At 44.1% G+C, this 18,121-nt stretch overlaps 1 protein-coding gene across 5 annotated transcripts in view; it reads right to left on the bottom strand.

The window, feature by feature from the left end:
- The window catches only part of GRIP1 (glutamate receptor interacting protein 1), a 669,834-nt gene extending 652,163 nt beyond the window's left edge, over nt 1–17,671 (bottom strand). For all 5 annotated transcript variants that reach the window (XM_036297634.1, XM_036297637.1, XM_036297636.1 and 2 more), the window contains exon 1: nt 16,914–17,671. In XM_036297634.1, the coding sequence (XP_036153527.1) occupies nt 16,914–16,971 (58 nt within the window). In that variant the 5' untranslated portion in view covers nt 16,972–17,671. The remainder of the gene's footprint in view (nt 1–16,913) is intronic.
- Nucleotides 17,672–18,121: the final 450 nt, after the last annotated feature.

The raw sequence follows: 18,121 nt of genomic DNA, 5'->3' as shown, positions 1-18,121 counted from the left end.
TAACTTTTCACAGTACCAACTCATTTTTGTCTCATGTATTCATTCAGTTAACAAATATTAAATATCTACACAATTCCTTGCACCATGGCAGGCAGGTGAACACAAAAAAGAAAACTATGACACAGCTACTAACTGACACAGCAATCTTATCTCAAAATATCAAGAAAGAGACTTTCACTAAAACATTTCTCTATCATTTTTCTGCTTTAAAACATCAACTATATCACCAACAGAGGGTAATTTTAGCAGAAAACTTTATAGCTCTAGACATTAAAGAACACCTTCAAGAGCCAGTCTATAGATTACTACTGATAGAAGAGCAACTCCCTGCTCATCTGCCATCTTCCTCTCTTGGGGTAATAATAGTCTATTTAGGTTCCAATTCTTCTTCAACCTCAAAGGATAGACTAAAAATGATATGGCACCTTTCTTCCTAGTTCTTCTTCTCCTAGAATCAAGATGCTCAAAATTCAAACATAAACCTCGAAAGTAATGGAAATTCAAATGTGATCAGAACTACTCCATCATCTGAAAATCATCTCTCTGATTCTCTTATTAATACTGTCTTAATGCCTCAAATCATCAGATATTTACTGAGCAGCTACTATAAGCCAAATACTCTTCCATGTACTAGGAATATAGCAATAACAAAACAGATAAAAATCCCTGCCCTCATAGAGCTTTCATTAACAATATAAATAAGCATGCACAAGACATAAATAGATAATATACAAAATAGTAAATAAAATAAACATTTAATGAAAAATGTTTCATTAAACATTTTTTAATGAAAAAATTAAAGCAAGAGAATGTAACACTAGTCGGTTGCACAGTGGTTAGAGTGTTGGCCCTCGGACCGAAGGATCATGGGTTCGATTCCAGTCAAGGGAATGTACCTCAGTTGCAGGCTCAATCCCCAGCCCCAGTAGGGGTGCAACCAATCCATGTGCTCTTTCACATTCATGTTTCCCTCTCTCTCTCCTGTCCCTCTCCTTCCCTTCCACTCTCTAAAAAAAAAAAAAAAATCAAAGGAAAAAATATCCTCATGTGAGGATTAACAAGAAAAAAGAAAGAGAGGATAAGTGTTAGAAAGGTGGCAATTTCAATTAAGATAGTCAGGGAAGTCCTCCCTCACTAGGAAAGTTGTATTTATGGAGACTTGAAGAAGGTCACAGAGGGAGTTATACAGGTAAAGGGAGGAGTAAGTGCAAAGAAAGACCCTGAGACGTGAGCACAATGGTGTTTCTATGGCAATGCGATGGAGCAGAGTAAGGGGGGGGGGGGGGCGAGTATGGGAAACTAAGGATGTGTGGAAGCCTGGTTACAGAGGCCCTTATACTTTGGCTTTCACTCCCGAGTGAGACAGGAAGCCATTAAAGGGTTTTGAAGAGATCTGAGATATTTTTAAAAGATTACTATGGCTTTTCTGCAGAAAACAGTTGTAAGAACAGAGGTCAAGGAGACAAACGGGGGGAAAAGGAGGAGAAGGCAGTAATCCAGGTACAAATAGATGATGTTGGGCTTGAACTGAGTTGAATGTGGTGGAGGTGGGTGACAATAACCAGATTCTAGATATATTCTGAAGGTGGTATCAATGGTATTTTCTGACAGATTGGATGTGGAGTGTGAGAGAAATAGAGGAACCCAGGAAGACAGCAAAGGCCTTAACATGAACAAGCAGTAAGACGAATTTGTCATTTACCAAGATGTGGAAAACTAGAGGAGCAGGTTTGAGGGAGAGAATCAGTACCAAATATATTTTTGTAATCATGGTGAGATGCCTGCCTCTTACACATACAACTGAAAATGTTGAAAGTCAGGTGAATAGGGAAGCCTAGAGTTCAGGAAAAGGACTACGCTGGAGATACAAATTTGGGATGGTCAGCATATTGATGAGACTAGATGAAAGCTTTAAGAGGAGGAGGCACAAAGACCAAGCCTTGGTGTACTGTGATATTTAGGCATCAGGGACCTGAGGGAAAACCACCAAATGAGATGAAGAAGGAAGAGAAGTAAGACAACGTGACAGCCTAGAGGCCAAGTGAATAAAGTGTTTGCAGAGCAGGAGGTAGTTAATTATCTCAAATGCTTCTGACTGCCTGAGAATTGGCTACTAGTTTTAAGAATATGGGAGTCATTGGTGATCTTGGTAAAAGGAAACAGAATGGGTCCGAACACTGAATTGGGGACCGGTTCAAGAGGGAGTTAGAGGAGAACGATTACAAAGTGAATATTGACAACTCTCTCAAGGGAGTTGCTATTACAGTAAACAGAAAAGCGGAGTGGTAAATGAGGGGAGTGGGAGTCAGGAGATGGTTGTATTTTAAAGTAGGCGAAATAACATCATGGTTGTATGCAGAGCGACCATAATCCAGCAGAGGGGGATGATCCTGCAGAGGGAGGAGGATATGCTAGCCACGACCTGGAGTCAGGGCAGGATGGGATCTGGTGCACCAGTGGAGGGCTGGCCTTGGATAAGAGCAAACGGTCCAAGCAGAGTAAGAGGAATGAAGACAGAACACATGGGCACAAATGCAAGCAGAAGTTCTCTTCTAGTTGCTAAGTGAACTAAGAAGCAAAGTCTTTAGCTGAGGCGGAGAATGGAAGAGGACTTGTTGAGGGAAGAGGAGAGAGTGGGAGGGCAGAAGTCATGAATGAACTGACCAAGGAAATGTAGCCGATGACCTGGCAGCTGGAAGGCCCTTTTCAGATTAGTGATGGGGAAATTAAAGTGAAACCAGTCAGCTTGGCTGAGGGTTTTTCTTCAACTACATTAAAGTACACAAGCATATCGCTTCTTGGCCTTTTGGCTAAGATCAAGTGTAAAGTACACAAGCATAAACTAGAATGGTGGAAAGTTGGGTTTCACCAGCTTTTCCAGATGAATCCTACAAAATGAGAGAGGAGAGAGGAAATTAAGAGTACACTCAAGAGACTGATGATGAGTTATACGAAGGAATTTAAATTGGGAGAAGGGAAATGAGGACATGAGAGGAGTGGTGAATAGTATAAAGGGGGTAGGGTTAATGGATTTCATGTCCTAGTGGGATTGAAGGACTATTGGAGTCAGGATAACAGAGGCTGAGTTAGAAAGAGAGGTCCTGATTGGACAGCAGGATGCTTAAAGATGAGACAAGGATGGGTTGCAGTCACTGGTAATGACAAGGTTTAGGGCAGCAGTTCTCAAACATGTTGGTCTCAGGATGGCTTTACAACATTCTTAAAAATTAGCCCTGGCTGGATTTTCTCAGTGGTTATAGTGTCGGCCCTCAGACTGAAGGGTCGTGGCTTCAATTCTGGGTCTAGGGCACATACCTTGGTTGAAGTTTGATCCCCGGCCCTGGTCAGGGCACATGTGGGTGGCAACCCATCAATGGATCTCTCTCATGTTGGCATTTTCTCTTTCTTTCTCATTCTCTCTTATTCCCCTTCCCCCTCCTCTCCCCCCCCCCCTCCATTCTCTCTGAAAATCAATGGAAAAAATATACTAGGGTGAGGATTAAAAAAAAAATTAGTATGGACTCCAAAAAGTTTTTGGTTTATAGGCATTAATATTTACCATATTGAAATTAAAACAGAAAATTTTAAAACCCGAGAATATTCAAGTACACATTCCACTAGCTGCCAGGGTGGAGGCGTTCATCACACCTCATGTATTCCTTAGGAAATTACACTGTGCAATGACAAGTAAATTAAAGTTCGAAAAGCAAATAATGTCTTAATATCATTACTGTTATTATAAAAATAGTTTTTGACCTAACAGAACCTTTAAAAGTGTCTTAGGAATACCCAGAGGCCACCAGACCTCACTTTGAGAACTGCTGGTCTGAGTGCAGCCACGAGAATGAGCAGCTGAGGTACAGTGATGAATGCAACAATTAAGTGGGGAAGGCTGAGGACTGAGACACCAAGAAACTGAGGGGACAATTTATGTGTACATTGAAATCATCAAGAATTATGAAAGAAGTAGTATGGGAACAAGTGGCAGTGAGTCAGGAGTTAAAATGGTCATAGACTGAAGTGATTGCAACAAGGAGGAGCAGTGGTTTGTGTAGTCTGAGGGCACAAGATTTGGAGTTAGGGATTTTTAGAAAGGAGAAGAGTCCAAAAGTAGCAAAAAAAAAAGACAAAAAGGACCTTCCACCCCTCCTCCAGGGGTCTGTGAGAGAAAACTGCCACCACCTGAGAGGGCACGGAGGAAGCAATGCCCTAGGGTGAGTAAAGTTTCAATTAGACTCTTAGAGCAAAGGGAAGGGGAAGTTAAGGGAGGAGGCTGAGGATATACAGGATTTGGCTGATGATAAACAGTGAGTGCCAGAGAATGCAACTGAATGAGAGATAAGGGACAGCTGTGTTACAAATTACCCCCAAACCTAGCTGCCTCTTAACAACCATTTAATTATGCTCATAGATTCTGTGGGTCAGGAATTCGGACAGGACACAGTAAGAATGGCCTGTATCCATCTAATCCACGATATCTGGGACCTCAGCTGTGAAAACTCAAAAGCTGGGGGGACTCAGCAACTGAGGGCTGAAATCATCTAAAGGCTCATGTACTCACATGTCTGGTGTCTGGGCTGGGAGGACTGAAGACCACGATTGCCAAGCAGAGCACCTACACTTGGCCTCTCCCTGGCTTTCCCCACAGCATGGTGGCCTCAGGATATCAGAAGTAGTAGAGCCACCTAGTGGCTCAGGATTCCAAACACGACCGTTCCAGTAACAAGGGAGCTAGCTGCATGTCTTGTGGATCCGAGAGGGACAGAGGTAACACAGTATCACTTCCAGCATACCCAGTTGGTTAAAGCACCCACAAGTCTGTCCAGATTCAAATGGAGGGGACACAGACACTCAAAGAGAAAACTTTCAAAAATATTTGGAAGCCTTAATTTTAAAACCAGCATGTCATCTTTTGCCCAAAAGGAGCAGTTTCCAGACACTGAAAGATGAAATTTATAGGAACATTATATAAACCATTGATTAATCCTCTGTTCCTGTCTGGTATGGACTGTATGTTATGTCCCTCCAAAATTCAGTCATCAAAGCCTTTACCCCAAGGGTGGCTGTATTTGGAGATGAGGCCTCCAAAGTAGTTAAGGTTAAGTGAGGTCATAAGGGTGGGGCCCTGAACCCACAGGATTAGTGCCCTGATAAGAAGCGACAGTAGAGAGCTTTCTCCATTCCCCCACCTCATGCACACTCCGGGGAGAGGCCATGTGCACTCACACAGTGAAAAGGCAGCCACTGACAATCCAAAAAGAGAGCTTTCAACAGAGACTGACCATGCTGACACCTCAACCAAAGACCTCTAGCCTCCAGTACTGTGAAAGATAAATTTCTGTTGTTTAAACGCACCCCCCCCCCCAATAATATTTTGTTATGGAAGCCTGAGCTGACAAATACCCTGCCCTCCCTCCTTTGTCAGCACAATCAGTAGAGGCTCAGAGGGTAGGGTTTTCAGGAAGTGCAGTCATTGAACTCAGAGCCTAAGTCAAACTTGGTAATTTTATATGATTGTTGGTGAAAAACCAGGGCTACCCTTCAATGGTAGGGCTCTCATATACCATGGTATATATCAGCATTCCAGATCACTAACAAAGCCAAATGAGGCACCTTCTCAGCAGATGGAGCACTACAGGTGTCTGATTCTAGCCTGGCAAATTTTCATTCTAACTAATATTATAGGGGGTGGGGCGGGGGAGGTGTGACATAGTAACAAAGGAACTAAATTTATATTGCCTTGTTCAAGGTTTTCATTTAATGAAAATGTGCTCTGCCCTTACTAGAAAATTATACATTTAGAAAGAAACACTTGAAGTCATCTGAAAAATCTAATTTTAAATGCCACTCTCTTTTAGTCAACAGTCTTAACACTTCTGAAGAGGGCGATGCAGACATCCTGTGCCTGCTTAAGCATGACTCCATGAGGATATTATACATTTCTCTCAGTCCTTCTCAGAGGAATTTCTGAATATCAGTAACAGGAGCTATAAATACTCAACATTAAAAGATATCAAAGAAGAAAACTACTCACAGATTATATATTAGAAAAATGAACAAATAAATATCTATTACATTATCAGCTGAATGTTTACCTATGTTATTTTCTACTCTTTGGTTGTTGTTCTTTAATGTACTAACAGGTGAAAACTTTATTCATTAACTTTTTCTCCAATGATAAACTCTAGTGCTTTATGCTGTCAAACTCTGCGTCAAATGTTCATACTGTCTGCTATATTCGGCAACTGTGAAACTAAAACAAATAAACACTTCACCAGTAAAAATATTAATTTTGATATCCATTCATACACATCTTTAGTATATCTAGTGATCCAAATGCACTTATTCAAAATACAAAGTAAACCTTTAAACACATCAATCTCTAACACATAATGCACACTGCAGTTACATGACCAATCCTAAGAAATATGTCAGTTCTCATGTCCTGATGAAATATAAAGAGCAGATTTATCACGAACTATTAAGTGAGAAAGGTTTGTATACAAGGCAGACCAGTAGAAGGTATTGGCTGAAATTACTTGCCAGCTTCAATCTAGGTCATCCCTGAGCTGTTTGACAGTTTCTCTATTTCTTTCTTCCCTGATGTTCAGATCTTAGGGAGGGGTGCCCACCTAATGATGGGAACAGGACTCTTCCCCCTTATCATTCATTTACCCTCCTGACTCCTGTCCCTTCCAGTCTGAAGTTTTTAAGTCATATAAGCCACTTTGGACATCTGGTACAACAGAGAAAGGGAAGGGGGGATATAGGAAGGGGGACAGAAGATCACATGTAAGTGTCCAATATCCTGTAAGAATTCAAGCTCCTTGACAAGTGCAAACAGACAGAAAAACTAACATCTGTGTAGCTTTCACAGCATTAGTGAACACTGTGACTGATAGCCCTCATCACCTAGCATGGCGGTCCCTCTCCCCACAGGCAGCACTCACCATGGCACTGGAGCAAAGCAGGGGTCATGTCTGCAGAAGGTACCGCCAGACACAACGGCTAGGTCCAGGAAGTCCAAACCAGCTGCCAAGGTGACAAGACCAAATGGGAACAGGCTCATTTCACTGGAACCAGGGCACTACGCCCAGTCACAATGTGTGCCAAGTGCAGAGCAATGGACTCAGGGAGGGTCACACAATGAATAAAATGCCCTTCACCCAGTGCCATGAGAATAAGAAGCTTTTCCCTTCACCCGAATGCCATCTTGCGAATGAGGGAAGGGGAAATCCTTGAGAAATAAGAGAAGCAACCACAGAGTTTTTAAACCTTGGAGTAATGTGCTCATTTCCCCCCCTTTTTTATTGAATTGATTGAGGTGACATTAGTTAATAAAATTATATTGGTTTCAGGTGTACAATGCTATAATACATCACCTGTATACTATATTGCATTTCACCACCCCACGTCAAGATTCCTTCCATCTCCATTTATCCCCCCATGCATTCTTCTACCTCCTCCCAACCCCTTTTCCTTCTGGTAATCACTATACTGTTGTCTGTGCCTATGAGGTTTTTGGTTTTTGTTTTTGTTTTTAATCTCACTTGAGGATATGTGTTGTTTTCTTTCTTGATTTTAGGGAGAAAGGAAAGGAGAGAGAAAACATGGATGTAAGAGAGAAGCAGCTATCAGTTGCTTCCCATATGTACCCTGATGGAGGACTGAACCCGCTACCCAGGTATGTGCCCCGACCTCAAATCAAACCTGCAACCTTTTTGGTGTACAAGACAATGTTCCAATCAACTGACCCACCCGGGGTGTTTTGGGGGTTTTATATTTTGTTTTGTCTTTGCTTAATCTCTTCGTCCTTTTCACCCAGGCCCTCTGACAGCAGTCAGTCTGTTCTCTATCTATGAATCAGTTTCTATTTTGTTAGTTTACTTTGTTCATTAGATTCCACATAGGAGTGAAATCATATGGTAGTTGTCTTTCTCTGACCACTTATTTCACTTAGCATAATACTCTCCAGGTCCATCATCAGATGTTTTCCATCTTCCGTGGGAATGGGATCTTGAAGGTAAGGTGAAAGCAGCTACAGAAAATAAATTATATGCATCTTAAAAGTACATTTTTATACACACACACACACGCACACACACACACACACACACATCCTTCTGAACTCTTCTCACCAACCCCAGCTACATAATCGTATTCCAATCCTGTACTATTCAAAGTGTGATCTATGGACAATACTGGGCAGAAAACTGTTTATTACCTGTCCATGGTTACATGAGTACTGAAAATGAAGGTAGGTGATTAGAAATCCCTATAGCAATAAGACACTGCCCCAATATCTAAGTCTGTGATGTATGAGCTCATCTCACTGAAAAGGACATAGACAAGTACACGTATGACCAGAGTCAGGTGGGAGTTGCACATGGTATACTCACTATGCTACAGGACTACATACCAGGCTGAGAATTTTAAAAAAAAAAAAAAAAGACTCCACCACAAATAGTTGAAGAAGTATGAACGCAGCTCAGTATGCTACCTAATACTGCCACCAACTGCAGCACCATACTGGGTTTTGTATTTAGGATCACAATGCAAAACATTGGTGCAAAACAGACCAATGAGAATGGAGGACTTCATATGTAAATGTATGCACATGCTCCGGAAAGACCAAGTGTTAAAACCAAGGTTCTACAGGCATTCAACTAGAAAAGAAAAAAGAAGACAATATTCCTTTCCATTGCGGTGAGTACCATATTCACACTGCAAGAGAGAATTTAATTTCAGGCAAATAATATTAAGTCACAAGAAATTGATGTTAATTTGAAAGTTACTGGGTTTTTTGGTAGTTTTGTTTGTATTTCATTTGCAAAATCTGTTTTGGTTTTGTGTTTGGATGAAAGCTATGACCATCATGAGTTTATATCTGGTTTTATGTTAGTACATATTTAAATCGCATAATAAAATTAAAACAGTGGAGATCTCCCTTGAAAAGATTCCACCCATGATTTCGGTTTGATAAGTAAAGAAGTCTGGACTGGAGAGAAGCAGGAAGTGAATGACAGGAGTAATGGCAAGGCCCACTCAGCATCTGAGCTGGACTTTTCCAGGCAGAGCCAAAAAGGAGGCTGCCTTGAGGAACTATGAAGCTATGTATTATAATTTGCATCGTTTGCGTTATTGTATTATAAATAGAGGCCTGAGGGGAGAACATAATGTATTTGAACTTCATTTTGGAAGACTAAGAATTAGAATTTTTTTAATGAAAAATTCCAGTTTATGAAACAGAAGTTATGCAAATAACACCTCCATCCAGAAACCACCAGCTCATAGACAAGTGTACTTTAAGAATCTCGGTCTTTCAACAACTTCCTCCCTTTGTAACATAACCATGTAACAATAATAGCTTTCACCAGTCACATAACCCCAGGAGGCTGGTATATCAAGAATCATCTTTACTTCACAGATGAGAAGAGGGCAGTTCAGAGAAGCACGCTGTGCCCAGACCCAATAATCAGGAACATGGCTAAGAGAGAATTTTAATCCTGGTTCTCTAACCTTGAGTCCAGTATAAAAAGTATTTAAAACTTTATTAATATTGTGTGTTTTTTAATCTACCCAATTCTATTACTAGGGAAGACATTTCTATAAAATAATTACTACTTTTCTCTTTTTCTGTTTAAAAAAAAAATCACTTAAAATTTCCAAATTAGTTTTAGGAGACAAATGCACAGGATAATAATTATTTTTCCTTTAGGATTAGATAGTATATGAATTTTATATAATTAAAATAAACTAGTGTCCATTAACCTATCATGATGACCGAGCTTGGTACTCAATCACTTTGGTGGTACTCTATTTTTACATTATTCTGCCAAATTATGTGTACATTTTCCCCTTACAAAGATTTGGGGAGGAGAGGAAAAAGAAAGGCAATATGGCCCAGCCAGGGTTGCTCAGTGGTTGAGTGTCGACCCAGGAACCGAGAGGTTACAGTTCGATTCCCAGTCAGGACACATGCCCAGGTAGCAGGCTGGATCCCCAGTAGTGGGCGTGCAGGAGGCAGTTGATCAATAATGATTCTCATTGATGTTTCTATCGCTCTATCCCTCTCCCTTCCTCTCTGTCTAAAAATAAATAAAAACATATTCTAAAAAAAGAAAGGCAATATGTGGTGAAAAGATTACTAGGCACTGAGCCTCATGACACCACTCTGACTCTAATCACTACCCACACCAGACACCTACACCCTCCATATTTCCTAGGTTCACCTGCACACCAAGTCCTCCTCCTGAGTATCTCTTCATGGCCTGAAACAGGGCAGAAGCTTTTTACCTGGTCCCAACTCCACCCCCAGTCGCTCCCTTTTCCAATCTTTCCCCCTTGCTGCCAAGGTGACCTTTCTAAGATGCAAATATGACCTCTTCACTTCTCCCTTAGAAGTCTTTCCTTTAGCTCCTCATCACCTGCTGGATACAACTGAACTCTTCAATCTGGCATTCAAAGTCCTTCCAAAGCTGGCTCTCTGGTCTCATCTCCTCCCACCCCGTTTCTCCACATCCTTGGGAAATGCATACTCATATTCAACAGTCAATATGCTTGCACATATTCTATATTTCAGCCCCTAAGAAATGAGTATTAGCTCCTGGGATATTTTACTCCAAAGTGCTTTGGGACATGCCATGACCTTTGCCCAAAACATCAGTTCTCACATCCCCTCCCAACTAAACTCCTCCCCAGTTAGTGGCCAGTTTACTTATGTATGAAATGTGGCCTCTGACACATTTCTCTCTACAGTGGAGTTTCTTCTTCTTCATGATAGAGTTGGACTAGAATATGTCAAAAACCTTGGTCTTATAAAGTTGTGTAGCTTTTTATTAAACACTGACCTTTTTTTTTTTTTTACTAGTTTATGAAGTCTTTAAATAATAAAAATGTATCATTTCATCATCACCTTGAGGTGTTGGGTTTACAGATCTACATCAAGATATAAAATTAATGGCAGTTGTTATTACTGAGCCCTGAACTATATGCAAGGTACTGTCATAAATTCCCCCACATTTGTTAATTTCATTTAATCCTCCCATGAGGTAGATATTACTTGTCCTCATCATAAAGAAGAGAATGCAATGGCTTTGAGTAGTAAAAAGACTATAGAGCTAGGAAGTGCTGAAGTGGATTTAAACACACAGCTGTTCAACTACAAATATCTTGTGGTCCACCTCTCTGCTGGATGGGGCTAAGGAATCTATCTAGGACAGGAGCCATGTCTTCCCATTCTATTCAACACCTGACCTGGTGCTTAAAGTTTGATCACTGTTGAAATGAAAGGCAGTAAAAAAGTCAACCAGGTGAGTTTTAATTGGTAGATATTTTTAAAGAACATCAACTTTCCCATAAAACTGACAGCACCCTTTGGCCATTGACATGCCTACCCATGTAGTTCTCTTGAATGAGGAGATTTGTATTGATATACTTTCATATCTAGGAAACCTTTAAATTTAAGAAGAAATACACTTTACTAAGAGATAGAACAAGACATGCATAACCAGGTTTTGCTTTAGCGTTTCAATTGCATTCTGTTAGATGTGTTACTTTGTATTACTATTACTTTTGTATATTGTATTACTAAATTACTATTATATTTTAACTGAAAATAAATCAATCAAATTCTAAGTGCCTTCTACCATTAGCCATTACCAGCATTTAACGTAACAGTTTTAAAACTCATGATATTCAATCTTTAATATCCAGTACCAATCACAGTGATACTTTTTTCTCCCCGAAAGAACCAAGCAGGCTGCCACAGAAGAAAGCAACTTCTGAAGTCCCTTTGTTCGGCCACTGGTCCTCCTGATAGTCAGGCTGAGATTTCAGATGGATGGCTTTAATTAAATGAAATGTTGGCAAAAGAGCAAATGCACAATGGCTATTAACAATATAGTACTTTCCCAGTTCATTGCAGTGAGGAAGAATACTTAATTCTTGTTAATTCTTACCTTCCTGACAAATGGGAAAACCATGTGATTATGTCAAGTCTTTGGTGGAAAAACCACTCTCTTAAATGAGTTTCTTTAAGTTTGGTCAAATAATTCTACTTAAAAATATGTTGGTGTTCCAATGCTTATGGTTAGAGCTAGAAAAAGTCAGTTTGCTAAATGCCCAAAATAATATACTGTGGAAACTTCTTCCAGATAGATATGTAACTAAAAAACTCTTCTAATGAAAGATTTGGTGGCAGTTTATTAAAATTCTGTTTTTGTAAAAACAAAAAACAACACATCTATATATATAAGGAGCCAGGGGCCGTCACATCTGAAACAACTGAACTGATGACCACAGGCTGAGTGGGGCTTCCAGGCTGGCAGGGTAGTGAGGGACAGCCAAACAACTGAGCAGCAGGCTATGTGGGGTGACCAGGCCGGCAGGGGGGTTAGTGAGGGACGACCAAATGAATGAGCAGCAGGCTCTGTGAGGCAACCAGCCACCCGGGGGGGGGGGGGGGGGGGCAGTGAGGGGCGACCAGGCTGGCATGGGGCGCAGTTGGTGGCAACCAGGCTGGCAGGGGGGGCAGTTGGGGGTGACCAGGCCAGCAGAGAGGGCCATGAGGGGTAACCAAGCCAGCAGTGAGGGGGGCAGTTGTGGGCAACTAGGTCGGCAGGGGGTCAGTGAGGGGCAACCAGGCTGGCAGAGGGGGGCAGCTGGGGACGACCAGGCTGGCAGGGAGGGCAATAAGGGGCAACTAGGCTGGCCAGGGGCTCAGTTGGGGACGACCAGGTTGGCGGGGGGCAGGTGGGAGTGACCAGGCCGGCAAGGGAGGATGTTAGGGGTGATCAGGTCAGCAGGCAGAGGCAGTTAGGGGTGATCAGGCTGTAGGGGGGCCAGTTAGGAGCGATCAGGCAGGCAGGCAGGAGAGCAGTTAGGAGCCAGCGGTCCTGGATTGTGAGAGGGATGTCCGCCGAGGGGTTCGGATTGGAGAGGGTGCAGGCTGGGCTGAGGGGACCCCCCCACCCCGTGAACGAATTTCATGCACCAGGCCTCTAGTATGATGTTATGATGTTGATATAATCGGAAAACATTATCTCAGGAAATGTAACTTTTTAAAATTATCTCTTTAGAAACTGTGCCCTAACTCTGCTTTGTAACTGTAGTAAACCTTTTTCCCTTTTCTGATTATCTGTTTCTTCATATGTCTGAGTAAATAATAGTAATACCTACCTCACAGGTATGCAGTAAGGCTGTACCAAATAATGCATGTGAAATGTGGATCACAGTGCCCAACGTACAGCAGACGCTCCTTGCATTTTGATTTTTTTCTCCCTTCTCCACAGCACTCTGAGATCAAAACTCAAATTTCAAATTGGACTTTTTGTTAAGCAGGTTGTGGTGGCACAGTCACCAGATCTCCTTGTGATATGGAAAATGAAACAGACCAAAGCTATAAAGAAGGCACACTACTTAAGCCCCCTGTGCTTTCTCATAGATATTTTGTAAAAGCTAAATCTTTATATTTTAAGAGATGCAAACGCTCTCCTCTGACAAAACAGAAGCAAAACCCCAGACACAATAATTTCTACAGAAGTCCAAAGGGAAGTTTTCAAGTTCACTTGTAAACCTCCAAAACCTGTGAGAACAGAAAGGCCAGGGGGAGAGTACCTATACAAAATGCATAACTGTTTCCCCTGGTGAGTGAGTGAGTGAGTGAGTGTGTGTGTGTGTGTGTGTGTGTGTGTGTGTGCGCGCGCGCGCGCGCGCGCATACAAGGCAAAAGAAAGGCATCATTAATTACTGAGGCATCTATTCCTTTATAGTGAGATTTTCCTTAACAACTATATTCCTATTATACATGATCAGCTAATAAGAAGATTAAAACAACTAATAAATTACTTAATTTAATTTGCTTGGAAGGGGTGTTAAATAGAACAGTTTGCAGGATCATTTCACTTCTCCTGAAACATTTACCCAAAAGTGTATTAGGTGGTTTCTAAGTGGATTGGGTTCATCAGCTCAGGCAGAAAACTGGGGGAGGACAGAGAAATGTGTCCTGAATTTTAATAATACGTCACTGTACATAAGTGAATCATAACATGCCATTTTGGAAGTGACTGCATTTACTGCAACAACCCATCTGCTACAGTGTCCTTGCTCAGCACGGGATGCAGTAGCAATAATTCACGCAATATCTTGACAGAACTCTTCAAGATGAATCCAAGTTATTGATGGTGTACAGGTATGGCATGAATCTTTTAGACTGGCTAACCTCTCTTTGTATGTGACGATACCAAAAAAGCAGGTTCCCTGAATTTTTTGAGTTGAGATCAGCATTTTTTTTAAAGACTAATACTGAGAATTACTTGTCCAAATACGTGGTCCTTAAAGAAGCTAGCAGCCTGTATCAATTTGCATTAAGTGTCAGAAAGAAATTTAGCTCAATAAAATCTACATGAAGAAATGTTATGCTAGAGTAGTCTCCATAATGGGTTTTAGAATATTTAAATGTAAATTGAGTGTAGAGAATGTGGAAAGAGCAATGGTTATATCAGTATAACCAACCTTAGAATTTAATGGTAACATATTAGAAATTGACTTTTTAGTCAATGTTATTCCTGGAAAATAATTTTTTAAAAAGTATTTGTTTCCTCTATATTCATTATTCTCCTGACCAACCTGATAATTTACTCTTTCTGTTTATATTTAACAAGAACTTAAATCAACACTATTTGAACCAATTAAATTTGTAAATACAATCTGATTTCAAATGCAAATAGAAAACATTGCTCATTACTTTACAGTAAAATTCAAAAGTATAAGCCAATCTCAAGCAGTGTCCTCTGACATATGCATTAATTTAAATACATCTCTATATATGTATACACACACACTTGAAACACAAAGTAGGAGATTTTAAAAGAAACTAAACGCAAATATGTGTGCATTACCAATGAAGCAGGACCTCAAAAAGAAATACTACAAACAAACAAAACCAATACCAATTAGAAAAGTATCACATAATATAAGCAAAAAGTAAGAAACTTTCAAAGTGAAAAAGCCACAAAGTTAACTAAGGTTCCCTGTTTTTTTCCTATGGATGAAAATAAGACAGAACACCCAATTTCTGACTCAGATTTTTACATTCAGGAGGAAATTCAGTCTTATCTTCACCAAACAGATTAGCTGATCACCTTTCAAAGTTACCGTATATTTCTAAAAGACATACATTTTGTCACAATTCAAAAAATCTACCCATTTCAGCGTTCTGATTCAATTTTTTGCCAGTACTGCGGTATTTTCTCTAGCAAATGGATACATTTAATTGACAGGAGAGACGGTCCATGCTTCACGGAACGCTCGCATGTAGTGCTTTCACCTGGTTATAAATTATTGGTACCACTACTTGCAACTCTTACAGATATGATTAACTAAATGAAAAAGCATTCCTAAGGGGTGCCTTCTGAGTAGGTGAACGCAAAGTTGCTGGCCAGAAAAATGTGCTGGAAATGTACACACATGTCTATTAAAGAAGTGGTTAAAAGGGGATGAATTCCCTGAGTCATTAAACAGGATATAAGCCAGACAGGTTGTGCCACCTAGAGAAAAACTGGAAATCGTGCATCGGCTGTTCAGTAGTAACATCATTTCAAAAGCCTGAAACTTTTGGCATGCTCAATAACCAAGCCACCCTCCACACCAACCCGGCAGCTGCTGGAGTAAGCTTTCCTGACAACTCTGCCTTCTCCATACACCAGACCGGCCTCCTGCTTCCTCACCCACTCACCCTGGCAGCACCATTTACCCTCAACACAGTCTGTGGCCACAGCCCATGCAACCCCAGCATCCTGAAACCCATCCAAGTCTAAAGCATTTTCCTCGAAGCCAGGGCAGGCCGGGGTGGGAGGAGCAGGGGAACCATCCTGGTGGACCTTGCCAGCCAGGGTCCCTGGGGATGCTAGTAGGGACAAGGCACACCCCTCCCCAGCCCCTTGGGGCCTGCGTAGGAAATTCTGGTGCACTCATATCCAGGTTACCGAGCTGAACTCCCTGGCCAACCTCGGCACAAACCAAACACCCTAAAGTGACCTCAACAGAACCAAGCCTTTAAGGTGCAAAAGGCCTTCAACTTTCCTCTCCGAGAGTCACTTAAAAGCAACGTGCCCAGCACCCTTGTCAGGCTGAAGCACAAAAGGTCGACAAGTCACCAGGCACGGAGAGCCGCTTTTACAAAGAAAATAGACAGTAACTGTGAAAAGCCCGCAGTCCTGCGGTATTAACTTGACAGCCAGCACTGCGCTGGGGCATCGCTCATCTTCGAGGCATCACTCCCAGCCCCAGACCGTCGGCCTTAGGAACAGCCTTCCTCCTCCCCGCTACCCCTCCGGAGCCCAGCCCGGAGGCAGCGCCCACCTCCCGCCCCCGCGCTCTTCCTCCACCCCCACCTTCTCCTCCTCCTCCCTGGATCTCCAGCAACTTTGGGTTGTGGAGCACCATCGAAGCTCAGCCACCGGCGGGGACCGCGCGAAGGCGGCCGCGGGAGGGGGAGGAAAGTTTGGAAAGTCGCTTAAAGCACTGCAGGCCATCCCTATCCTCTCCCCCAGCACCCACTCCGCACCCTGCCGCTCCGGGCTCCACGTGCGAGCGGGCCCTGCAGAAGCTGGAGTTCCCCTTCGGGCCTCTCCAGAAAAATCTTTCCCTAAATCAAAAAGTTGGCTGCTGCAGCGCCCTCTCTTTTTCCCCTTCCCTCCCACCTTGACCCCCCTCCCTCCCCGCCCCCCAAAAAAGAAAGAAATCGCTCCGAGTTCGCTCGCCGCCGCCTGGCTTCGCCCGCGGCACCAGTGGGCGCGGCGCCCCTCCCCCGCCGGCCGGTGGACAGGTCGGGAGGGGACTGGGGAGAGGGAGGCACGGGCGGCCGGAGCCCGGACCCCCGTCCCCGCCCCCCGCGCCGTCGCCTCACTCACCTCGCTCCTGCTCTTCCGCCTGCAAGCAGATGGGGATGTTCTTCTTCCAGCCCGGCATGGTGCCTGCTCCCTGCGCTGGCTCTGGGGCTCGCTCTGCCTCGCTCGCCGGCTCCCTCTCCGCGGCTGCCGCGCCTCCCGCCTGCCCTCCGGGGCGGCCGCTGCGCTCCGGCTCTTCAGCGGGGCTGGGGCGCCGCGGCGGCTCCCGGGCGCATCGAGGCGGCGCCACGCGCCCCGCGCTCGCCTCAAACTCGCCGGCGGCTCCAGGTGGCGGCGGCCGGACCGGGCGGGCCGGGCTGGAGGGGCTGCAGCTGCGGCTGCCGCGGTGAGCACGCGAGGCCGGGCCGGGCCGGGGGCGGGGGGCGCGTGCAGGCCGGGCGCCGGGACTGCGGAGCCCCCGGGAGGTGGGCGCCGGGGGGAGGAGTGGGCTCCGGCCGCCGCCTCTCTCCCCTCCTCCTCCTCTTCTTCCCCTTCCTTGTCTCCCCGCCGCCAGCAGGTGGGACTCGGAGCCGCGGCCGCCGCACAAAGCTCCGCGGGCGGCGGGACTGAGGCTGCGGGCTCCCCGGCGCTCGCGGCGGAGCCTCTCCCGAGAGGCGCGCGGAGCGGAGCGGGCACGGAGGGGGCGCGCGCTCACACCCTCCGCGCCCCGGGCGGCCTGCGAAGCGCGCCCGGCCGCAGGTACCGAGCCTGGCACCCCGCCGCGGGTTCGGAGCCCACGCCGCTCCCCTACGGCCGCCTCGCGTCCCTCCCCAGACCCAAACTGGCGGCTCCGCCGGCCGAGGCGACGACCTCAAAGAAGTAGGGGGCAGTGTCCTTCCTCTAGTCCCTCCTCCTCGCCGCGCTCCCCCCGCCCCGCTGTCACCCCCTCCCCCAAGTCCAGACTTGGCAGCTATGGATTCTCTAACTTCGCCCTTCGACTAAGGGAAAAAGCAACTTTCGGGATGACCAGCCATGGTTCCCGGAATACTTGTTCTGGGGGGTGGGAAGGGCATTCATAGACGAACCTCTTTTGTTTTAAAATGAAGCAAAGGAGACCTTGGCGGAGTGACTATTTAATTGCGTCTTCAAGTAGAAGAAGGGTTTTATGGTCTGGTTTTATGATGAATTGCTTCCCCTTGTCATGAGCTCTTAGAAATATCAGTAGAAGAATGAATCAGGGGGGAGGGGGAGGACAGCCTAACAGTAGAGCCTGGAAGACTCTGCCCAGATAT

Source organism: Myotis myotis, unplaced genomic scaffold, assembly GCF_014108235.1.
Source record: "Myotis myotis isolate mMyoMyo1 unplaced genomic scaffold, mMyoMyo1.p scaffold_m19_p_3, whole genome shotgun sequence".
Classification (NCBI taxonomy): Eukaryota; Metazoa; Chordata; class Mammalia; order Chiroptera; family Vespertilionidae; genus Myotis; species Myotis myotis.
Note: the sequence above shows the minus strand (reverse complement) of the source record. Positions and strands in the feature narration are given on the sequence as shown.